General features: G+C 47.8%; 1 protein-coding gene across 1 annotated transcript; it reads right to left on the bottom strand.

The window, feature by feature from the left end:
• Positions 1-2,428: 2,428 nt before the first annotated feature.
• LOC136573520 (cytotoxic T-lymphocyte protein 4-like) lies at positions 2,429-24,063 on the bottom strand. Its single transcript, XM_066574798.1, has 4 exons — positions 23,682-24,063; positions 7,941-8,036; positions 5,679-5,788; positions 2,429-2,773 (listed from the first exon to the last, which is right to left on the bottom strand). Exons 1-4 carry the CDS (start codon positions 24,061-24,063, stop codon positions 2,642-2,644), a joined length of 720 nt encoding a protein of 239 aa, XP_066430895.1. The 3' UTR covers positions 2,429-2,641.
• Between the last annotated feature and the right edge of the window lie 1,695 nt (positions 24,064-25,758).

The following is a 25,758-nucleotide window of genomic DNA, read 5'->3' as shown; positions in this document are numbered from 1 at the left end:
TACTATGCAGTATTCTTAGTTGTGCTGGACCTTGCTCCTTATGGTCTTTCACAATGTCGCCTGTGCTTCATCCCATGAATCTGGATGGGACTTCTGAGCTGACCTTTTTTTTTGCATATTCATTCATTGTGCCAACATGCATTTACGTGCAACTTTCAGGTCATGACCGAGAGCTGAAGATTGCAAGTTCGATCCCCGCTTAAGAAGAGATAAGTAATAAAAAGCTTTCTGTCTGCAGTTGTCACTAGGACGAGCTTATGGATTTAGTGCACACCTTTTTTATTAGTAAGCTACAAAGCTTTCCCTGGTAATTGCTGCAGACAGCCATTATGTTGTACTGTAACTATAGCTATAAAGCAATTTGGAGATTTGCATGAGTCAACACAAAATGTTGCACCTATTTTAGATAAAAGAAGCAAAAAACTAAATGGTCTTAAAGAGTGAAAATTCACTTTAAGGCCTCATGTCCACGGGCTTAAAATCCGCAGCGTTTCTCCCGCACGCGGATCCGCACCCCATAGGGATGCATTGGACACCCGCAGGTAGTTAAATACCTGCAGATGTCATTTTTCCCGTCAGGCGCGGATCCGTGCGCAGGAAAAAAAATGGACATGCTCCATTTTCGTGCGGGTCTCCCACGGGGACAGCTCCCGCAGGCTTCTATTGAAGCCTATGGAAGCCGTCCGGATCCACGGGAGACCCGTACGAGAATTAAACTCACCTGCTTCGGACGATGCGGCTCTTCCCTTCTTCGCGGCCGGATCTTCTTTCTTCGGCCCGGCGGATGTGCCCGGCACATGCGCGCGGCACGCCGCCGACATGCCGAGCACATCCGCCGGCCCGAAGAAAGAAGATCTGGCCGCGAAGGAAGATCCGCATCGTCCGGAGCAGGTGAGTTTATTCTGATTTTAGCCTCATGTCTGCGGGTCAGGAGAGACCCGCTACGGATTCTACATGAAGAATCCGCGGGCCTGATTTTCCCTGTGGACATGAGGCCTAAGTAGAAGCATTAGTCCTATGAGGTAGTTCATTGGCGTGTAACATAGCTAACAATAGTCTTGCTCTGAACAGATGAAGTTGTATAGACAAAAACAGATTTATTAGTAGATTGGTATCTTTAGTTAGCTAATTCTCTGGTCATGTTCTGGCATTTGACGCTAAGGGCCTATTCACATGGGGCGTATTTTTTGTCCGTATGTGTTACTGACTAATTACGAACAGTACGTGGCCCATTGAGGTACATTGGTGTATAAAGACATGCGTTTTTTATGCGGACCCATGTTGTACATTAAAAAAAATAATAAACCTCACAGCGTGTCCTATTTTGGGTCATATTCACAGACCAAAATCACCCATGAAAGTCTATGGGAATGCAAAAAATGCAACAAACATGGATGTTACATGCGGACATTGCATTTTCTATGCATTTACCAGCAGACCATGAAAAAAAAGTGACATCAATTGGGTCGTCCTTTTTTTTTCAATTTTGCACCCAAGTGAAAAATGGGTAATGCACAGCACAGGAACAAAAGAAACATACATGTTAAACCAAAACACATGCACCATGTACATACAAAGTGAAATCAGTATGTGAAATTGCATACGCCTGTGTAAATGAGTACTTATGCACAGGTTATGGCATCAATAGATCTCTGTATGACCTATATGTATGACCTATATAGTGAAAGTACATCTGAAGTCCTAGCAATCTGCAGGATTCTAGGACTATGTAAAGTTTTTATCAAAGGAGTTTTTCATTAAAAAGGCAGTTATCCCCTATTCGCAGTATAGTGGATAATGTCTGATCTCTGGGGGCCCAACCAGTGGGATCCCTAACTAACCCAAGATGTTTGCAGCCAAATAGCCTGTGTGACTGCAGCGGCAGTGTGCATGTTCAACCACTGCTCCATTAACTTCTATGGGAAATGCAGAGATCGATACACTTGGCAATCTCCCTCCATCGCGTAGGAGTCAATAGAGCGGTTGTCATGCTTGTGTACTGTCACTCCATTCACATGGGGCATTCTGGTTCACTGGTCTTGGAATTGCTGGGGGTCTCAGCGCTCAGACCCCCACTGTTCAGATATATATCTCCAAAAATGTAGATAGGGGATAAGTGTCTTTAAAGGCAAAACCCCTTTAAATGTCTTTTACTGTATATGACATTTTGATATACCATAGTAATAGTTACATGTACATTTGTTAAAAAACACAGATGCCTTGTCGGTAATAATAAGTGGTCCCATTGTTGGCCGTGTGACTGATCATCCCCCTCAGGGGAGGGCATACCGTGAGTACCACATGTGCGGCTGCACATGGAGCCAAAAGTTAAAGAGGACCATTGTCACTGACCGCGTCTTATTTTCTAGTGGATTGCATGCAAGGGGCTCAGCAGGTATGTTATGCTGAGCTATTCAAGAGCATGGGGATTGTTCTCGCCTGTGGGTCCCTATTTTTCCTTGATCCACTCCAGGTAATTTTATCTTTCATTTCTGAAATGTAAAGTAAATCCGACTGCAGGCACAATAGTATACATTTGTTGGTCTTCTTTGTCCTGCTGAGGGGACAGATCCTTTTCAGTCCTTCATGACCAATTTCATTATGGTACATTGATCAGTTCACCTAAGTGAGTGGTCCAGTATCACATAGCAGTAAGAGAAGGCTCCTCCATTGTTTGAGGCTTTACTAAGTTTCCTGTGGAAGGGGTGGCAGCTTTATCATCTGGGTTCTTTATTGCAAAGTAATCAAAAGACTCATAAAGCGTTGACACTGCCTAAAATGTAAAGGAAAAACATACATCAGGCTTACTTGAATTGACTTGGATAAAATTATCATAATTGCCAGTTAGCCTAATGCAGTAAGTGATATATATATATGATGGATGTGTATTTTAGAAAGACACTGAGTGTAGAATGTAATTAAAAGCGGATTTACACAAAATCTGTAGAGATGGAGGGTGGATCCTCAGTATAACTTCTGAAGAGCCCAAGCAAGTCCGGTTGCATGCAACAGGTCAGACAGCAGTGTCCCCGCTGTGTCATTTGTCTACCCTGAACCCAATTCTTTCACATAACTTTTGTAGAGTAAGGCTGGCTTCACACGATCGGATTCCTATTGCAGAATCGCATGCATTAAAGGGTATGTACGTTTGCTTTTTCCTACACACTCACAGATATGAATTGTGTATTCCGCGAGCGGAGGGAAAATCGCAGCATGCTTTATTTTGCTGCGAACTTTGCGTGGACAGCCTCCATCGAAGTCAATGTAGGCCGTCTGACCTTCAGCCTTTCCGCAATTGGCTTTGCGGATAGGTACGGGTACCCGCTTCATCATCTAGCGGCCGCGCAGGAATCATAAATATTTAGAAAAAAAATCTATACTGCGCATGACTGTTAGCGAGCCTCCGCACTCATCCACAATACAGATTTTTCTGGTACGTGGGGTCGCCAGGCCGAGTTCACAGCTGGATTCCGCTGTGGGTTCCTACATGTGGAATCCGACCCGGTCATGTACAGCCGGCCTGAAGCATTCAAAACGGGAATAAACCTAAGCTTAAAAAGCAATTAAAAGTGAAGCTTGTGAAAGATCTACCAATCTCATTTAGATGTGTGTACTTTTATGTCTCTGTAGGTTTTCGGAAGTGGAGACAATGTCCTGGAGGCTTTTCTTCTTTCTCATTTTTTCATATTCTTTAGGTCCACAATGTGAGCAGCAGCCACTACATTTAGTTTATCTTACAGTTACTGTATTCTGTATACTTGTGTGCAGGTAGAAGTAGAGGTAGATGGGGATGTCGGAGCATCGGCTACACTATTGTCCCAACTGACTAAAGTTACAAAATTCAAAAATTTTAAATATTTTAAATAAATAAAAAAAAAGGTTAAATCAGAAGTGGAATCCATCAAGTAAATGGCAGTCACAGACTATGAATTTTGCAAGCTTTAGCTCTTTGGTGCCAGGCTTGCTTTGCTTCTGATGGATTTGGTTCATACTTGCTAAGGAGATGCCAAAGCCTTCTTGCATAAGTTGATGTCAGCCCACCAATTTTTCCTTTGTCTTGGTATAATATTGCCCTGCTCAGTGCAGACGCTGGGGCTTGACGACAACTGTGCTTTGAAATAAATATTACTTTTTGGTGACAAATCCACTTTTAACCTGTTAACCACTAGTATTAACTAGAGATGAGCGAACGTACTCGTTTAGGACAATTACTCGATCGAGCATCGCTTTTTTCGACTAACTGCCTACTCGGGCGAAAAGATTTGGGGGGCAGTGGGGTGGAGCAGGGGTAGCAGTGGGGAACAGGGGGGAGCTCTCTCTCTCTACTCCCCCGCGCAACCCCCCGCTCACCCCCGGCGTCCCCCGAATCTTTTCGCCCGATTAGGCAGTTACTCAAAAAAAGCGATGCTCGATCCAGTAATTGTCCTAAACGAGTACGTTTGCTCATCTCTAGTATTAACCTTTAATGTGCTGCCACTGTAAATCTATGGAATCGGCTTAAATGCTCTATTCTTGTAATCATGCAGCAATAGGTCGGGTGCATGGCTTTTAGAGACAAACAAACTCTGGGATGAAGACACAAGTGATTTATTGCCGTTTCCTTCATTAGACCTGCTTCCTCCATTAGACCTGTTGCATAATGTGCTTCTGTAATCAACGGGTCCCATTTGTGTGATAGAGCTGCTGGGTATTGGCAGACATAAGCCTGCAACAACTGCATGTGATCTCTTAGAAGACATACGCAAAATAAATATTCAGAAATTGTTTTACAAAAAGTTAAAATAGACGGGTGAAGTAAAAAACGAAACAAGAAAAAAAAGCAGTGCTACCAGCCCAAATTACACCCATAGCTTATCTAATTATCCAAGTATATAGAGTACATAATATATATCAAAACAGAAATAAAATCAGGAGCCTATTCTAATGCTGGGTTCCCACGGGGCAGTTTAACTGCAGAAATCTTGCGGTTTTGCCACAGCTGTCGCTGGTGGACTGCCACCTCCACTGCCGTTCCCCCCCTCCCCCCTCCATCGCTGACAATGTACGTGCGGTGGTTCTTCATCTCCGGACCTTCGTATGACAATTAGGGAACGAGAGTGGAGGTGCCAGTCCGCCAGGGAGAGCAGCGGGGAGGTGAGTAGAAGTGGTCCCGGCTGCAGTGCCTGCAGGCTGCACGGGACCAGAGCCACAGGGGAAAACAGGAGCGGAGCACTTCTCCGATCGGCTCGGAGACGGAGCCCCACAGCACATCCTACTCTAGCTGGCCATACAGTCACTGCAGCTGAGCAGTGATGACTACTCCGCTCCCCTGCCTCCTCTCCCTTCAGCAACTGTCACAGGTGCCGCTGCTGAGAGGCAGATGGGGAGCGGAGTAGCCCTCAGCGGCCGCATCAAGCACGGGGAAGAACAGTGTGGGCGCCAGCGGGGTCCAGTGGCAGCAGGGATTATGCTCCCCGGCCGAAGAAGTTTCTTCCTGGCCGTCCGCCCGGACAACTGTGTAGCCAATCGGGAGCTAGGGGTGTGACAGAGGCGTTCCTCCATGCAAGCCCTGTCAAACTCCTAGCTTCTGGTGGCGTCAAGGTACATTAGTACCTCTTTAATGTACTTTAAAATACTTATTAGGGGGTTAAAATAAAAATGCTTACAAAAAAAAAGCCACTGAAAATTATAATAATTACCCATTCAACCGAGTTTGTGGAATTGCTTTCTTCTTCAGCTTTAGCCGCATCTTGATCCATTTGGTTAAGCTCCAAGTGTTCTTGCGTCCTCTTCTGTGAAAATGTCTTAGCTTGAAATATAAACAACATGTAATAATATACAATATTGAATATTTCCCTTAAAGGGAATCTGTCACCATTTCTTTGCAGCTCTCACTGAGAGCGCCATAAGGTAGTGCGTGTCACACTGATTACAGTGATATGTCCGCTGTATGTATCTGTACAGTAGTTTGAAAGAAACATACATATTATCAATAGCAGCACATGCACAGAGGACTATAGGAAGTAGTCCTGCATATTCATGAACTGCAGGCTAGTCACACACCTCTCGCCCCTCCAGCCATTGATTGGCAGCTCCCTCTCTAAGCATAGTACTAAGTAGACAGCTATAAATCAGTGACTTGAGGGCAGGGAGGGCGTAGCTAGCCTGCAGCAAATTAATATGCAGGACTACTTCCTGTAGTCTTCTGCGCATGTGCTGCTACTGATGAAAGGTAGGTTTATCAAAGTACTGTACATATACCTACAGCAGACATATTACTGCAATTAGTATGACTGTTACTACCTTGTGCTGCCATCAGAGAGAGGTGGAAAAAGATGGTGTTTGTATATGAAAAAAAATATTTTTTTTTTTAAAACCCACATTTGGTATTATCGAATCGAATCCAATAAATTGAACACACTATTTGTCCAATTTAAAAAGAGGGTTAAGGTTTATTTACATGGCCGTAGGCGTATATGCTGAGCCCGCGATGCCATCGGGAAGGGCGGGACAAGGGCAGAGCTAGTGTGCTAAGCTCCCACCCCCTCTCCGCCCTTTGTTGGCAGCCAGCAATGGGAGGAGGCAGGCCGGGGCGTAGCTTAGTTCCGCTCCCATCTCGCCCTATGCCATTGCAAACAGCCGGAGAGGAGGAGGGAAGGGGGTGGGAGTTTACCAGTCACCCTGCGTATGTCGGTGACGTCAGATTCCCAGACATGCGAAGTGCACACTCGGCCCATGCCTGGTATCTGCCGGCTCTCTGCATAGGCATGTGCACATAAGGCTTAATTGGGTATTTCAATCTCAGCAAATAAACTGCATAAAGAAAAGTTATGCAATTTACCAATAGAATTTGGATATAAATTCCTAAACCTTATGCTCTCTGCTTGCTGTTATTAAAAAGGAACCTTCATTATTTACTTTCAGTGAATAAAAACCCTGTCCTGCCCATGTGATAGACATACAGGCACTTCCATTAAAGATACATTTGTTGCCAAAGTTATTACACTTTCTCCTGTCCAATTTCTGCAGTTACCAGTGACAGACATATTGGCTTTCAGAGGCATACATACCAGTTTGTAAAATCTTGCTCTGTGAGACTAAGAATATTTAGTGCGATTTTTTGGGGGGGGGACATGGGCACGTACTTTTTTGCATGTCGTACCCCTTTTAAAAACCATGCCCCATCTATGTGCATTTGGACAGCAGGACTGAGTCTGATTTCGAAGTAGTCTGGTGCCTTGTGCTGTAAATGTTAACGGAGTGCTGCTTTCACAGAGGCTTTTGCCATGCTCAGGAAACTTGCCAACTTTTCTGGGAGCCAGAGATCTCTACTTTTTGGGATCCTCCCAAATGTCTACAGAGATTTGGCAGGTATGCTGAAGAGACCTATATTTATTCTGTTACCTGGTCTTTAAAGGCTTCTTCCCTCTTTTTTGTCTGTCTGGTGTCAATTATCATAAAACATCCTCCCCTTCTTTTCCATCCCCCTCACTGTTGAGAGGAGCACTTACTTAATCAATGCTTGTGGAATTTTAAACATGTTTTAATATAACCAAATGCATAGCCTATAAGAATACTATTTTTATAGGGGTTGTCCATTTATAGACTATTGATGCCTATGCTTAGGACAGGCCATCAACAGTAGATCCGTAGAGGTTTGCTGTTCCGGACCCCAGCTGATCAGCTGCTTGCTAGGGCAGTGTGCTTATGTGCTAAGCTGATTTCTGCAGGAAGCAGACAGCTTTATTCCCACTGCAGTGGTCAGGCTTGGTATTACAGGCCTTCACTTTAATGGGAACTTTGCCTGTAATGCCAAGCCTGACCATTGCAGTGGGAACAGAGCTGTCTGCTTAGAAATGAATATGGCTAACAAACTGGGGAATAGAGCAGTTTTATTATAAAGATACAGATGCCTGTTTTTGCTCCAATTTTTTAGAAATATACTTTTTTTAAATACATACATTTTCTTTTCTTTCTTTTGTACATGAAGTATGCTGCGAGTACCAGAAAAGGAAATATGATAATGACGCCAACTGTAAATATCTGTTTTGACGGACCTAAAACATTGGAAAAAATATTTAATAAAGAATGAACATGTATAGCCAGCAGTATGGATTAAAATATATACATAGGTCTCATTTATCCAAACTGTCTTAAGAGAAAAACTGTCTTTGTTGCTCATCCTACCAATTATAGCTCAGCTTTTATATGTGAAGCTGCTCTGGTAAAATGAAAGCTGTGATGATTGGTTGCTACAGGCAACAGTTTTTCTTTTAGGGTACAATTAGATGGCGGTAAGGATGGCCTAGTGTAGCTACTATTACCCCTTTTCATAATAGTTCGGCTACTCCTCTAAATTTCAGTTAGATCAACTTGTTTAGTTATCCAGTTTGAATAAATAATTATAATATAATCATTTATATATATTTATTATAATATAATAATACAATGAAAATGTTTACCAAAGCGCATGCATTCATAACGAACAGTAGCTGGACTAAAAAGGGGTAATTGTATCACTATCGCCATTACCATTATCAATTGTATGGAAATATGCAGGGCAGATACATTCAGATAACATAATTCAGTTACATAGAAACTCTTTTATGAGAAATGGTTGGAATGCTCTGCAGAAAATATTTACACTAGAAAAGGCAGATTTTGCTAAGAATGCAATTTTGTCTTTGTTCCTTATTAGAGATGAGCGAGCACCAAAATGCTCGGGTGTTGGTTATTCGGGACGAAATTATCGCGATGCTCGGGTGTTCGTTTCGAATAACGAACCCCATTGAAGTCAATGGGCGACCCGAGCATTTTTGTATTTCGCCGATGCTCGCTAAGGTTTCCATGTGTGAAAATCTGGGCAATTCAAGAAAGTGATGGGAACGACACAGCAACGGATAGGGCAGGCGAGCGGCTACATGTTGGGCTGCATCTCAAGTTCACAGGTCCCACTATTAAGCCACAATACCGGCAAGAGTGGCCCCCCCCCCCTCCCAACAACTTTTACTTCTGAAAAGCCCTCATTAGCATGGCATACCTTTGCTAAGCACCACACTACCTCCAACAAAGCACAATCACTGCCTGCATGACACTCCGCTGCCACTTCTCCTGGGTTACATGCTGCCCAACCGCCCCCCCTCCCCCCACAGCGCACACCAAAGTGTCCCTGCGCAGCCTTCAGCTGCCCTAATGCCTCACCACCCTCATGTCTATTTATAAGTGCGTCTGCCATGAGGAGGAACCGCAGGCACACACTGCAGAGGGTTGGCACGGCTAGGCAGCGACCCTCTTTAAAAGGGGCGGGGCGATAGCCCACAATGCTGTACAGAAGCAATGAGAAATCCAATCCTGTGCCACCTCCATCTGGAGCTGCACACGTGGGCATAGCAATGGGGAACCTATGTGCCACACACTATTCATTCTGTCAAGGTGTCTGCACGCCCCAGTCAGACCGCGTTTTTTTAATTCATAGACACAGGCAGGTACAACTCCCTATTGTGAAGTCCCTGTCGACCGACAGCATGGGTGGCTCCCTGGAACCCACCGGCGGTACACAAAAATATCCCATTGCATTGCCCAACACAGCTGAGGTAGTAATGTCGTGCTAAATGCAGGTGGGCTTCGGCCCACACTGCATGCCCCAGTCTGACTGGGGTTCTTTAGAAGTGGAAACAGATGCATTTATAATTCCCTGTGGACCCACAGCATGGGTGGGTGCCAGGAAGCCACCGGCGGTACATAAAAATATCCCATTGCATTGCCCAACACAGCTGAGGTAGTAATGTCGTGCTAAATGCAGGTGGGCTTCGGCCCACACTGCATGCCCCAGTCTGACTGGGGTTCTTTACAAGTGGACACATGTAGGTTAAACTCCGTGTGCACCTACAGCATGGGTGGGTGCCAGGAAGCCACTGGCGGTACATAAAAATATCCCATTGCATTGCCCAACACAGCTGAGGTAGTAATGTCGTGCTAAATGCAGGTGGGCTTCGGCCCACACTGCATGCCCCAGTCTGACTGGGGTTCTTTACAAGTGGACACATGTAGGTTAAACTCCGTGTGCACCTACAGCATGGGTGGGTGCCAGGAAGCCACCGGCGGTACATAAAAATATACCATTGCATTGTCCAACACAGCTGAGGTAGTAATGTCGTGCTAAATGCAGGTGGGCTTCGGCCCACACTGCATGCCCCAGTCAGACTGGGGTTCTTTAGAAGTGGAAACAGATGCATTTATAATTCTCTGTGGACCCACAGCATGGGTGGCTCCCTGGAACCCACCGGCGGTACATAAAAATATCCCATTGCATTGCCCAACACAGCTGATGTAACGTCACGTCAGCTGTAATGCAGGTGGGCTACAAATTAATTTGATTACACTGTAGGCGAGGGCCCACAAAAATTGCTGTATCAACAGTACTAATGTACATCAGAAAAATTGCCCATGCCCAACCAAGAGGGCAGGTGAAACCCATTAATCGCTTTGGTTAATGTGGCTTAAGTGGCAACTAGGCCTGGAGGCAGCCCAGTTTAACGAAAAATTGTTTCAAGTTAAAGTTCCAACGCTTTTAAGAGCATTGAAACGTATAAAAAATTTTTAGAAAAATTATATGAGTGAGCCTTGTGGCCCTAAGAAAAATTGCCCGTTCAGTGTGATTACGTGAGGTTTCAGGAGGAGAAGCAGGAGGAGGAGGAGGAATATTATACACAGATTGATGAAGCAAAAATGTCCCCGTTTTGGATGGTGAGAGAGAACGATGCTTCCATCCGCGGGTGCAGCCTACGTATTGCTTAGGTATCGCTGCTGTCCGCTGGTGGAGAAGAGAAGTCTGGGGAAATCCAGGCTTTGTTCATCTTGATGAGTGTTAGACTGTCGGCACTGTCGGTTGACAGGCGGGTACGCTTATCTGTGATGATTCCCCCAGCCGCACTAAACACCCTCTCCGACAAGACGCTAGCCGCAGGACAAGCAAGCACCTCCAGTGCATACAGCGCTAGTTCAGGCCACGTGTCCAGCTTCGACACCCAGTAGTTGTAGGTGGCAGAGGCGTCACGGAGGACGGTCGTGCGATCGGCTACGTACTCCCTCACCATCCTTTTACAGTGCTCCCGCCGACTCAGCCTTGACTGGGGAGCGGTGACACAGTCTTGGTGGGGAGCCATAAAGCTGTCCAGGCCCTTAAAGACTGTTGCACTGCCTGGGCTGTACATGCTGCTCGATCTCCGCACCTCCCCTGCTACCTGGCCCTCGGAACTGCGCCTTCTGCCACTAGCGCTGTCGGATGGGAATTTTACCATCAGCTTGTCCGCCAGGGTCCTGTGGTATAGCAACACTCTCGAACCCCTTTCCTCTTCGGGAATGAGAGTGGGAAGGTTCTCCTTATAGCGTGGGTCGAGCAGTGTGTACACCCAGTAATCCGTAGTGGCCAGAATGCATGTAACGCGAGGGTCACGAGAAAGGCATCCTAACATGAAGTCAGCCATGTGTGCCAGGGTACCTGTACGCAACACATGGCTGTCTTCACTAGGAAGATCACTTTCAGGATCCTCCTCCTCCTCCTCCTCCTCAGGCCATACACGCTGAAAGGATGACAGGCAAGCAGCAGGGGCACCGTCAGCAGTGGGCCAAGCTGTCTCTTCCCCCTCCTCCTCATCCTCCTCATGCTCCTCCTCCTCCTCCTGAATGCGCTGAGATATAGACAGAAGGGTGCTCTGACTATCCAGCGACATACTGTCTTCCCCCACCTCCGTTTCCGAGCACAAAGCATCTGCCTTTATGCTTTGCAGGGAACTTCTCAAGATGCATAGCAGAGTAATAGGGTGACGCTAATGATTGCAGCATCGCCGCTCACCACCTGGGTAGACTGCTCAAAGTTTCCAAGGACCTGGCAGATGTCTGCCAACCAGGCCCACTCTTCAGAAAATAATTGAGGAGGCTGACTCCCACTGCGCCGCCCATGTTGGAGTTGGTATTCCACTATAGCTCTACGCTGCTCATAGAGCCTGGCCAACATGTGGAGCGTAGAGTTCCACCGTGTGGGCACGTCGCACAGCAGTCGGTGCACTGGCAGATTAAAGCGATGTTGCAGGGTGGCAGCGTCCGTGTGGGACTTGCGGAAATGTGCGCAGAGCCGGCGCACCTTTACGAGCAGGTCTGACAAGCGTGGGTAGCTTTTCAGAAAGCGCTGAACCACCAAATTAAATACGTGGGCCAGGCATGTGACGTGCGTGAGGCTGCCGAGCTGCAGAGCCGCCACCAGGTTACGGCCGTTGTCACACACGACCATGCCCGGTTGGAGGCTCAGCGGCGCAAGCCAGCGGTCGGTCTGCTCTGTCAGACCCTGCAGCAGTTCGTGGGCCGTGTGCCTCTTATCTCCTAAGCTGAGTAGTTTCAGCACGGCCTGCTGACGCTTGCCCACCGCTGTGCTGCCACGCCGCGCGACACCGACTGCTGGCGACGTGCTGCTGCTGCTGCTGACACATCTTGATTGCGAGACAGACGTTGCGGAGGAGGAGGAGGGTGCTTTAGTGGAGGAAGCATACACCGCCGCAGATAGCAGCACCGAGCTGGGGCTCGCAATTCTGGGGGTGGGTAGGACGTGAGCGGTCCCAGGCTCTGACTCTGTCCCAGCCTCCACTAAATTCACCCAATGTGCCGTCAGGGAGATGTAGTGGACCTGGCCGCCTGTGCTTGTCCACGTGTCCGTTGTTAAGTGGACCTTGGCAGTAACCGCGTTGGTGAGGGCGCGTACAATGTTGCGGGAGACGTGGTCGTGCAGGGCTGGGACGGCACATCGGGAAAAGTAGTGGCGACTGGGAACTGAGTAGCGCGGGGCTGCCGCCTCCATCATACTTTTGAAGGACTCCGTTTCCACAACCCTATATGGCAGCATCTCAAGGCTGATAAATTTGGCTATGTGGACGGTTAACGCTTGAGCGTGCAGGTGCGTGGCGGCGTACTTGCGCTTGCGCTCAAACACTTGCGCTAGCAACGGCTGGACGGTGCGGTGCGAGACATTGGTGGATGAGGCCGAGGACAGCGGAGGTGAGGGTGTGGGTGCAGGCCAGGAGACGGTAGTGCCTGTGTCCTCAGAGCGGGATTGGATCTCAGTGGCAGGTTGGGGCACAGGGGGAGAGGCAGCGGTGCAAACCGGAGGCGGTGAACGGCCTTCGTCCCACCTTGTGGGGTGCTTGGCCATCATATGTCTGCGCATGCTGGTGGTGGTGAGGCTCTTGGTGGTGGCTCCCCGGCTGACCTTGGCGCGACAAAGGTTGCACACCACTGTTCATCGGTCGTCAGGCGTCTCTGTGAAAAACTGCCAGACCTTAGAGCACCTCGGCCTCTGCAGGGTGGCATGGCGCGAGGGTGTGCTTTGGGAAACACTTGGTGGATTATTCGGTATGGCCCTGCCTCTACCCCTGGACACCGCACTGCCTCTTGCAACCTGCCCTGCTGCTTCCCGTGCCTCCCCCTCTGAAGACCTGTCCTGTGTAGGCGTTGCACACCAGGTGGGGTCAGTCACCTCATCGTCCTGCTGCTCTTCCTCCGAATCCTCTGTGCGCTCCTCCCTCGGACTTACTGCCCTTACTACTACCTCACTGCAAGACAACTGTGTCTCATCGTCATCGTCCTCCTCACCCACTGAAAGGTCTTGAGACAGTTGCCGGAAGTCCCCAGCCTCATCCCCCGGACCCCGGGAACTTTCGAATGGTTGGGCATCAGTGACGATAAACTCCTCTGCTTGGAGAGGAACCACTGCTGCCCAATCTGAGCAGGGGCCCGAGAACAGTTCCTGGGAGTCTGCCCGCTCCTGAGCATGTGTCATTGTAGTGGAGTGAGGAGGCTGGGAGGAAGGAGGAGTAGCAGCCAGAGGATTTGGATTTGCAGCACTGGACGGCGCAGAACTGTGGGTGGATGATAGCTTGCTCGAAGCACTTTCTGCCATCCACGACAGGACCTGCTCACACTGCTCATTTTCTAATAAAGGTCTCCCGCGTGGACCCATTAATTGGGCGATGAATGTGGGGACGCCAGAAACGTGCCTCTCTCCTAATCGCGCAGCAGTCGGCTGCGATACACCTTGATCAGGAGCTCGCCCTGTGCCCACACCCTCACTTGGGCCTACGCGTCCTCGGCCACGTCCACGTCCTCTAGGCTTACCCCTACCCCTCAGCATGCTGTATTACCAGTGATTTCCCAGGCAGGAAATAAATTGGCGCAAGCCTGCAGGACAAATACAATTTTTCCCTTTTTGGGAAACGGAGGGCCCACTGACTATATTCAATCAGATAAGATATGTGTTGCACAGAAATGCAGTTATATGAAGTGCAGCAGAGCGGAGACTTTTCCCAGGCAGGAAATAAATTGGCGCAAGACTGCAGGACAAATACAATTTTTCCCTTTTTTGGAAGCGGAGGGCTCACTGACTATATTCAATCAGATAAGATATGTGTTGCACAGAAATGCAGTTATATGAAGTGCAGCAGAGCGGCGACTTTTCACAGGCAGCAAATAAATTGGCGCAAGCCTGCAGGACAAATACAATTTTTCCCTTTTTGGGAAACGGAGGGCCCACTGACTATATTCAATCAGATAAGATATGTGTTGCACAGAAATGCAGTTATATGAAGTGCAGCAGAGCGGAGACTTTTCACAGGCAGCAAATAAATTGGCGCAAGCCTGCAGGACAAATACAATTTTTCCCTTTTTGGGAAACGGAGGGCCCACTGACTATATTCAATCAGATAAGATATGTGTTGCACAGAAATGCAGTTATATGAAGTGCAGCAGAGCAGTTACTTTTCCCAGGCAGGAAATAAATTGGCGCAAGACTGCAGGACAAATACAATTTTTCCCTTTTTTGGAAACGGAGGGCCCACTGACTATATTCAATCAATAATATGTCTTCTGGCCCTGCCTACACAATTCTCTCCCTGTAGTATTACTGCAAGGCGCAATGCTCTGCAGACAGCCGATTTTGAAAAGAAAAAAATATGGAACACTGCTAACAGCAGCCTGCACAGTACTGCACACGGATAGATGTGGCCCTAAGAAGGACCGTTGGGGTTCTTGAAGCCTACACTCACTCCTAACACTCTCCCTACCTAACCACCACTTCTGTCCCTGTAGTATTACTGCAAGGCGCAATGCCCTGCAGACTGCCGATTTTGAAAAAAAAAAAATTTCTGCAACACTGCTAACAGCACCCTCCACAGTACTGCACACGGATAGATGTGGCCCTGAGAAGGACCGTTGGGGTTCTTGAAGCCTACACTCACTCCTAACACTCTCCCTACAGCAGCACCAGCAGCAGCACTTTCCCTCAGCTAACTCACAAGGCATCTGAGGCGAGCCGCGGGAGGGGCCGACTTTTATACTCGGGTGACATCTGATCTCCCCAGCCACTCACAGCAGGGGGGTGGTATAGGGCTTGAATATCACAGGGGAAAGTTGTAATGCCTTCCCTGTCTTTCAATTGGCCAGAAAAGCGCGCTAACGTCTCAGAGAGGAAACTGAAAGTAACCCGAACACCGCGTGGTGCTCGTTAAGAGTAACGAGCATCCCGAACACCCTAATATTCGCACGAATATCAAGCACGGACGAGTACGTTCGCTCATCTCTATTCCTTATCTAATGAGGTAAAGTAGTTCTTTTTTTTAACATAAAACAAGAAATACTGGATCTTAGATAATAGTTTCTGTCTATGGAGGAAGACATCTTCCGCTTGAGATCTTACTACAGAAGAAGAAATCAGTTTAAACTAGCTTACAGTTATTATGTATACATTGTAATGCATGTTTATTAATAGAGATGAGCGAGCACCAAAATGCTCGGGTGCTCTTTATTCGAGACGAACTTTTCGCGATGCTCGAGGGTTCGTTTCGAATAATGAACCCCATTGAAGTCAATGGGCGACCCGAGCATTTTTGTATATCGCCGATGCTCGCTAAGGTTTCCATTTGTGAAAATCTGGGCAATTCAAGAAAGTGATGGGAACGACACAGCAACGGATAGGGCAGGCGAGGGGCTACATGTTGGGCTGCATCTCAAGTTCCCAGGTCCCACTATTAAGCCACAATAGCGGCAAGAGTGGGCCCCCCCCCCAACAACTTTTACTTCTGAAAAGCCCTCATTAGCAATGGATACCTTAGCTAAGCACCACACTACCTCCAACAAAGCACAATCACTGCCTGCATGACACTCCGCTGCCACTTCTCCTGGGTTACATGCTGCCCAACACCCCCCCCCCCCGCGCGCACGACCCAGTGTCCACAGCGCACACCAAACTGTCCCTGCGCAGCCTTCAGCTGCCCTCATGCCACGCCACCCTCATGTCTATTTATAAGTGCGTCTGCCAGAGGAAAAGCAGGCACACACTGCAGAGGGTTGGCACGGCTAGGCAGCGACCCTCTTTAAAAGGGGCGGGGCGATAGTCCACAATGCTGTACAGAAGCAATGAGAAATCCAATCCTGTGCCACCTCCATCTGGAGCTGGACACGTGGGCATAGCAATGGGGAACCTATGTGCCACACACTATTCATTCTGTCAAGGTGTCTGCATGCCCCAGTCAGACCGCGGTTTTTTATAAATAGTCACAGGCAGGTACAACTCCGCAATGGGAATTCCGTGTGTACCCACAGCATGGGTGGCTCCCTGGAACCCACCCGCTGTACATAAATGTATCCCATTGCAGTGCCCTGGACAGCAGAGCTAACGTCAGATGAAATGCAGGTGGGCTTCGGCCCACACTGCATGCCCCAGTCAGACTGGGGTTCTTTAGAAGTGGACACAGATGCATTTACAACTCCCTGTGGACCCACAGCATGGGTGGGTGCCAGGAAGCCACCGGCGGTACATAAATATATCCCATTGCATTGCCCATCACAGCTGAGGTAATAATGTCATGTTTAATGCAGGTGGGCTTCGGCCCACACTGCATGCCCCAGTCAGACTTGGGTTCTTTAGAAGTGGACACAGATGCATTTACAACTCCCTGTGGACCCACGGCATGGGTGGCTCCCTGGAAACCACCGGCGGTACATAAAAATATCCCATTGCATTGCCCATCACAGCTGATGTTACGTCAGCTGTAATGCAGGTGGGCAAAAAATTAATTGGATTACACTGTAGGCGAGGGCCCACAAAAATTGGTGTACCAACAGTACTAATGTACCTGAGAAAAATTGCCCATGCCCAACCGAGAGGGCAAGTGAAACCCATTAATCGCTTTGGTTAATGTGGCTTAAGTGGTAACTAGGCCTGGAGGCAGCCCAGTTAAAATAAAAATTGGTTCAGGTGAAAGTTTCAACGCTTTAATGAGCATTGAAACGTATAAAAATTGTTTAGAAAAATTATATGACTGAGCCTTGTGGGCCTAAGAAAAATTGCACGTTCGGCGTGATTACGTCAGGTTTCAGGAGGAGGAGCAGGAGGAGGAGGATGAATATTATACACAGATTGATGAAGCAAAAAGGTCCCCGTTTTGGATGGTGATAGAGAACGATGCTTCCATCCGCGGGTGCAGCCTACGTATTGTTTATGTATCGCTGCTGTCCGCTGGTGGAGAAGAGAAGTCTGGGTAAATCCAGGCTTTGTTCATCTTGATGAGTGTAAGCCTGTCGGCACTGTCGGTTGACAGGTGGGTACACTTATCCGTGATGATTCCCCCAGCCACACTAAACACACTCTCTGACAAGACGCTAGCTGCAGGACAAGAAAGCACCTCCAGGGCATACAGCGCGAGTTCAGGCCATGTGTCCAGCTTCAACACCCAGTAGTTGTAGGGGGCAGAGGCGTCACCGAGGACGGTCGTGCGATCGGCTACGTACTCCCTCACCATCCTTTTACAGTGCTCCCGCCAACTCAGCCTTGACTGGGGACCGGTGACACAGTCTTGCTAGGGAGCCATAAAGCTGTCAAAGGCCTTAGAGAGTGTTCTTCTGCCTGCGCTGTACATGCTGCCTGATCTCTGCGCCTCCCCTGCTACCTGGGCCGCGGAAATGCGCCTTCGGCCACTAGCGCTGTCGGATGGGAAGTTTACCATCAGTTTGTCCACCAGCGCCCTGTGTTATAGCATCATTCTCGAACCCCTTTCCTCTTCGGGAATGAGAGTGGAAAGTCTATCCTTATACCGTGGGTCGAGCAGTGTGTACACCCAGTAATCCGTAGTGGCCAGAATGCATGTAACGCGAGGGTCACGAGAAAGGCATCCTAACATGAAGTCAGCCATGTGTTCCGGGGTACCTGTACGCAACACATGGCTGTCCTCACTAGGAAGATCACTTTCAGGATCCTCCTCCTCCTCCTCCTCCTCTGGCCATACACGCTGAAAGGATGACAGGCAAGCTGCATCTGTACCCTCAGCAGTGGGCCAAGCTGTCTCTTCCCCCTCCTCCTCATGCTCCTCCCCCTCCTCCTCCTCTGGCCATACACGCTGAAAGGATTACAGGCAAGCAGCATCTGTCCCCTCAGCAGTGGGCCAAGCTGTCTCTTCCCCCTCCTCCTCATGCTCCTCCCCCTCCTCCTCAACGCGCTGAGATATAGACATGAGGGTGCTCTGACTATCCAGTGACATACTGTCTTCCCCCGCCTCCGTTTCTGATTCCAAAGCGTCTGCCTTTATGCTTTGCAGGGAACTTCTCAAGAGGCATAGCAGAGGAATGGTGACGCTAATGATTGCAGCATCCCCGCTCACCATCTGGGTAGACTCCTCAAAGTTTCCAAGGACCTGGCAGATGGCTGCCAACCAGGCCCACTCTTCTGTAAATAATTGAGGAGGCTGACTCCCACTGCGCCGCCCATGTTGGAGTTGGTATTCCACTATAGCTCTACGCTGCTCATAGAGTCTGGCCAACATGTGGAGCGTAGAGTTCCACTGTGTGGCCACGTCGCACAGCAGTCGGTGCACTAGCAGATTAAACCGATGTTGCAGTGTCCGCAGGGTGGCAACGTGCGTGTGGGATTTGCGGAAATGTGCGCTGAGCTGGCGCACCTTTCCGAGCAGGTATGACAAGTGGGGGTAGCTTTTCAGAAAGCGCTGAACCACCAAATTAAAGACATGGGCCAGGCATGGCACGTGCGTGAGGCTGCCGAGCTGCAGAGCCGCCACCAGGTTACGGCCGTTGTCACACACGACCATGCCCGGTTGGAGGCTCAGCGGCGCAAGCCAGCGGTCGGTCTGCTCTGTCAGACCCTGCAGCAGTTCGTGGGCCGTGTGGCTCTTCTCTCCTAAGCTGAGTAGTTTCAGCACGGCCTGCTGACGCTTGCCCACCGCTGTGCTGCCACGCCGCGTGACACCGACTGCTGGCGACGTGCTGCTACTGACACATCTTGATTGCGAGACAGAGGTTGCGTAGGAGGAGGAGGAGGGTGGTTTAGTGGAGGAAGCATACACCCCCGCAGATACCACCACCGAGCTGGGGCACGCAATTCGGGGGGTGGGTAGGACGTGAGCGGTCCCAGGCTCTGACTCTGTCCCAGCCTCCACTAAATTCACCCAATGTGCCGTCAGGGAGATATAGTGGCCCTGCCCGCCTGTGCTTGTCCACGTGTCTGTTGTTAAGTGGACCTTGGCAGTAACCGCGTTGGTGAGGGCGCGTACAATGTTGCGGGAGACGTGGTCGTGCAGGCCTGGGACGGCACATCGGGAAAAGTATTGGCGACTGGGAACCGAGTAGCGCGGGGCCGCCGCCGCCATCATGCTTTTGAAAGCCTCCGTTTCCACAAGCCTATACGACAGCATCTCTAGGCTGATCAATTTTGCAATGTGCACGTTTAACGCTTAAGCGTGCGGGTGCGTGGCGTCGTACTTGCGCTTGCGCTCAAACAGTGGCGCTAGCGACGTCTGGACGCTACGCTGAGAGACATTGCTGGATGGGGCCGAGGACAGCGGAGGTGAGGGTGTGGGTGCAGGCCAGGAGACGGTATTGCCTGTGTCCTCAGAGGGGGGTTGGATCTCAGTGGCAGGTTGGGGCACAGGGGGAGAGGCAGTGGTGCAAACCGGAGGCGGTGAACGGGCATCGTCCCACCTTGTGGGGTGCTTGGCCATCATATGCCTGCGCATGCTGGTGGTGGTGCCTCCCCAGCTGATCTTGGCGCGACAAAGGTTGCACACCACTGTTTGTCGGTCGTCAGGCGTCTCTGTGAAAAACTGCCACACCGTTGAGCACCTTGACCTCTGCAGGGTGGCATGGCGCGAGGGGGCGCTTTGGGAACCAGTTGGTGGATTATTCGGTCTGGCCCTGCCTCTACCCCTGGCCACGGCACTGGCTCGGCCTGTGCCCACACCCTGACTTGGGCCTCCGCGTCCTCGCCCGCGTCCACGTCCTATAGGCCTACCCCTACCCCTCAGCATGGTGTATTACCAGTAGTGCAGAAACAGAACGCTGTAATTAAATGTGCCGCTTATTGGCCTGTGGTTGGAGGCTGACTTTGTTTACGGAACGCCAGGAAATAATTTGGTGCAAGCCTGCTGTAACACTTAGCTGGCAGCGTATGATTTTGTAGAACTACTACACCCAGCACACACAGACCCAGAACACTGAGCACAGTGACAGGCAGGCCAAATAAATTTTTTTCCAATATTTTTTAGAAAAGGCCCACTGCGTATATTCAATCAATAATATATGTCTTCTGTCCCTGCCTCCACAATTCTGTCCCTGGAGTATTACTGCAGGGCGCAATGCTCTGCACGGCCGATATACCAAAAAAAAAAATGTGCAACACTGCAAAAAGCAGCCTCCACACTACTGCACACGATTAGATGTGGCCCTAAGAAGGACCGTTGGGGTTCTTGAAGCCTACAATAACTCCTAACGCTCTCCCTGCCTCCACACTTCTGTCCCTGGAGTATTACTGCAGGGCGCAATGCTCTGCACGGCCGATATACAGAAAAAAATAAAAATGTGCAACACTGCAAAAAGCAGCCTCCACACTACTGCACATGGTTAGATGTGGCCCTAAGAAGGACCGTTGGGGTTCTTGAAGCCCACACTAACTCCTAACACTCTCCCTACAGCAGCTCCAACACGATAGCACTGTCCCTCAGCTATGTCACAACGCATCTGAGGTGAGCCGCGGGAGGGGCCGATTTTTATACTCGGGTGACACCTGATCTCGCCAGCCACTCACTGCAGGGGGGTGGTATAGGGCTTGAACGTCGCAGGGGGAAGTTGTAATGCCTTCCCTGTCTTTCAATTGGCCAGAAAAGTGCGCTAACGTCTCAGAGATGAAAGTGAAAGTAACTCGAACATCGCGTGGTACTCGTTACGAGTAACGAGTATCTCAAACACGCTAATACTCGAACGAGTATCAAGCTCGGACGAGTACGTTCGCTCATCTCTATTTATTAACATAACAGATGCCAGATAAACATGAAAGCTTTGAGTTGAAATATTTGCTGAGAGCAGCTATGCAAAATGGGCTGCTTTGTTCTCAGAGCTGTCAGCTGATATCCCGCTGAGCTGGTAGCGCCAAGAACAGCAAGAGCTGCTTTGTTCTTGGAGCTGTCGCTGAAAGCTCTGTGCGGCATACCAGCTGAAAGAATGCTATCAGCTGGTATCCCGCTGAGAACTTAGCGTGTGGTGCTGATAAGAGTCATCGCTGACTTTTAGCTTGCTTGCTAACTTTTTAGCAACGGTTACCACTCAAAAGATGACCTTTGAACGATAATTGTTGTATTTAAATGGGCCTAATGATTGGCCCAATTGTCTTCCTGGGAACAATTAGTGGCATTGCTATATCGGTCGCAAGTGCAACCAGGCCCTTAAGCCAAAGGGGCTTGCGGACCACCACACTGTACATCTGTAGCTGTCTGTATCAGTGGGTCACAGAGACCCAGTGATGCAGCCTTTTGGGTGGTTGCAGCCCATCCCTGGTGCTGGAAAGCACTCACAGCGGGTTGGAAAGTTGGGTTTTGCAGCGACAGCTGCAACATGCGGCTTTAGTTCTGCCCTCCCTTCAGCTGACACATAGGTCCGGTCCATGAAGCATGGAGATGGAGGAGGAGGGGCAATGCTACTACAGAAAGGAGGACTGCCTGCATTTCCTCCTCCTCTAGCATCTGCTATGTGCATAGTCCCTGCCGTGGCTTACGTTGCTGGTAAGGTTTCAGCATGAGCCTGAATGAGGTAAATGAATTGGGACAGATAAAAATGAACTTTTGATTATAATACAGTACTGATTTTGAGAGACATGGGGCATCAGCTGCCTCACTGCTGCGCTTTCCAGGGTAAGCGCCCAATTGTTTGATGCTGTATATAATAGTTTGGGTACAGTTCCACATAACTGCTGATAACCATGAAGGTGTGCAAGTTTGCACAGTAGTTAGACTGACTGTTTAACATATTATTAAATAATAATGGCAGCATAGTTTTGGGGTATGGTCTTGCAATAGGTTTCAAACCTCACCCACCCATGGCGACCAAGTCTGCATGATCTTACCATTAATGGTGGCTAAAATCATGTGGCCATTGGCTACCGCTGGCGGGCGGTGTGTCAGCTGCATTGCAATTACCAGATTATGGAACTGCAGCTTTACTAGTAAACCTACAAAAACACATGGCCATTATCAATCAGCAATTAGTAATGAATGAATTTTTAAACAGCCAATTTGAAAGCTATACAAACTTGCATGTTTGTAACCACATGGTTTTCATCCACGACTCGGTCACCAGGGATATTACATCTGCTAAGCCACTCTAAGCCCATCGGTGCAGTCCTACCATGCTCCCATTGAGCCCTGCGAACTTTTGCCTTCCACAGTCTGGTGACCAGCCATTACATATGGTCACAGTACCAGGGTAGAGAATCTCCCACACTCACCAGCAGCCTGGACCACGTTAGTACACCTTATGATGCCTTCACACATAAAAGATTTAGTGAACATTTTCCATGTGGAAAATCTGCACTAAAATCCATGTCGAATTTTGTGTCACAAGGTGGATTTTGACACTGATCTGCAAAAGACTTATCCCCTTTAATTGAAATGGTGAAATCTTCTGCCGATCCATATCAAAATCCAAGTCTTTAAGATGTCAGTGAAGAGGTTAGTGTGACTTCTTATGAGCCTTGAGTTAATTATAACAAGCATGCAGTTCAGAGAATCTCAGAGAAATGTAGTCTATCCAGATTATTGTCTAATGAATGCCAGGATGTGGGGGGGGGGGGGGGGTGGACGATTTATGTCCAACATTGTCCAAGCATTGTGAAATATTAAATGGTCAAAACACCAGATGTGAGACATATTTGCCAAATCTTGATTTCAACGCCAAGTAGACCATTTCGGCCTGGGAAGATTATTTTTTTGCCAAGAATGTATTTGGTCATATACCTTGATTTTGTCATACTGGTAAGACAACCTATTTCTATACATACTGTATCACCTTCTTTTATCAATCTATAAAAGATGATGAGGGGAGTTCAAGATGAGAGCTGTCATCCTTAGACTCAACTCAGATCAATGTCGTCTGGTTCATTCTAAAGGCTGTGATTGTATACGGCTCCTTAGTAATAATTTTACCTGATCTGGTGATTTCTTTAACAGCCCTATAAATATTAAATGTGTGTCTGTATATGTATATATGCGTATGTATGTTATAATATATATATGTGTGTATAATATATATATATTATACACACACACACATACTGTATATAGGAATATAACAAAATATATTATACTACCATTATGTCTACTTACCACTTTTACCTTCCTGGACACATAATTGTGTGCCATTCCCTCTTGCTTTTATCAGTGATGGTATTTCGATGATAACCTCACAGATATACAGTCCATCATCCTCCTGTGTGACTGCGTCTATGGTCAGCAGTGCAGTATTATTGGTCACATTGCAAGTCCTTGTGTTATCTCTCACTTCTTGAGTCCTATTTTGCTCAGTCACCAGAACCCTACATAACAAGGTCCCATTGTCTTCTCCAGTGCTTGAAATATGCTTTCTCCATTGAAATCTGACCCGTTGAATATTTTCTTTATTCCACTGGCAGCTTATTCTTGCAGCGTCCCCGTTAGATATAGTTAAGATATTTGGATCTTGTGTAATATTTATCTTCCCTAAGGCCATACCTGCATAATAAACAAGTAATAAAGAATGACTGATAACAGGGAATATTCACGGTTGACCATTGTTGGAAAAAATTCACATACAGTGTCCTTGGTGCGTAGAAGGATGCACCTTTTTAAAGATGTAGGAGGAAATGTCTATCCTCTGGCCAAGGTTAAACACTGGTGATGCTCAAAGGGGTTTCCAACTGAGCAACTCCTACTTAAAATATAGCCAACCCAGTAACCCTCTGATTGCTGATAAAGCTGCATGTACGCACAAAATGAATGGACACCCATATAATGCATGATGACACTACTGCACCAAGAGAGACACATGTTCATACATAGACGCTCATTAAGAAACAGTCCCTTAAAGCTAAATCTTTTTCAGAAAATAAAATGTAGACATGGGCTCAATGCTTCTTTTTTGTTAGCTAAGCAGTAGTAAGTGGCATATGGGTAGCTCCTAACACCATATCTGCAGCCTGCCAAAGATTCACGTATTACTAGCAAAACTAACCCCTACTTTATACCTCTGACCAATGCCTCAACACAAGCATCCAAGCAGTTGTTCCAATAATGTCTTCATTCATGTGGTAATCCACTGAATTAACTCTTTCTATAGCTTTAAATTATTTTTCCAATATTTGAGCATATACCCTCAATCAGTTCCACCCACACTCTGGAGCTTCAGGAGGCCCAGTACGTCTCTGGCCTATATGAGGAGACCAGGACTATAAATTAGGTGATAGTTGGGGGCACTGTTACAAATTGTGCTTTGTGGCCCAGGAGCCTTTGTCTCCAAGGACCACAAAAAATGTAAAAAGTTTTAAAACAAAAAACTTCCTAATATACCTACCATTAAAATTATTTTATTGTTTTTTGACACTAGTCCCACTGAGTCTATAGATTCACAAGGTCTGTCCCAGGATTTTTAATGAAACTATATAACTTGCTATCCTGCTTTTTCTGAATCCATTGAAGCTTTTGCCCAGGAAGTGGATTCTTCTAGAATTAGAAACCCATCCAAAAGCAAGTGGTCAAAATACGCACACCTTGCATTTTTATGTGGTGAGTATATACGAGTATAACAGTTATGCATTTTATTTAGATATTAAATGTATATGGGGGCTGTTGCCAAAAATTCATATTTTGGAATGTGGAATTCTGAGAGTGATATTATATTTCTAAGTCTACCCTCCAATTTTTATTTTGCAGGACGCAAAGGGCTTTCTTATCTCAAATCGAGTTGATCTCTTTTTATTTTTTCAGTTTTATTTAGGGAAAAACGTTCCAGACCAGAAAAAAAAATATTATTAAAAAATTTTCTCATTCTGTTCTAATATTGTTTGCTCAGTCAAGAATATTTACTCAAAAATAAAAGCGACCCTTCAGGCGTGGACAAACAAAGATGGTCGTACCACTTCTCAGACTACTTGATGTACATTGTACATTAGTATGCATTGGTAGACTAAGACACCACATGCTGCTCTGACTGGCCAGCACTGCTCATGTGGACAGCACTGGCCAATTAAAACAGGTGTAGTGTCTTAGACTTAGGATGCATATTAACCCCTTCCCTCCATATGACGTAAGGGTGCGTCATGGGAGCCAGATACTTCCCGCAAAATTACGTACCCTTACGTCATAGGGATAGCGCGAGATCATGACAGATCTCATGCTATCCAGCAGTCACTGATAGCCGGCCTCTCGC

Source organism: Eleutherodactylus coqui, chromosome 7 (genome assembly GCF_035609145.1).
Source record: "Eleutherodactylus coqui strain aEleCoq1 chromosome 7, aEleCoq1.hap1, whole genome shotgun sequence".
In the NCBI taxonomy this organism is placed as follows: domain Eukaryota; kingdom Metazoa; phylum Chordata; class Amphibia; order Anura; family Eleutherodactylidae; genus Eleutherodactylus; species Eleutherodactylus coqui.
The sequence above is the reverse complement of the archived record's forward strand: the minus strand, read 5'-3'. Positions and strand labels throughout refer to the sequence as shown.

Coding starts and splice junctions, on each gene's coding strand:
- LOC136573520 (XM_066574798.1), bottom strand. CDS start 24,063: ATGGCCTTAGGGAAGATAAATATTACACAAGATCCAAATATCTTAACT. Junction 5,789..7,940: donor CAAAAGAAAGAAAAGAAAAT/GTATGTATTTAA, acceptor TTATATTTCAAG/CTAAGACATTTTCACAGAAG. Junction 2,774..5,678: donor CCACAAACTCGGTTGAATGG/GTAATTATTATA, acceptor TTTACATTTTAG/GCAGTGTCAACGCTTTATGA.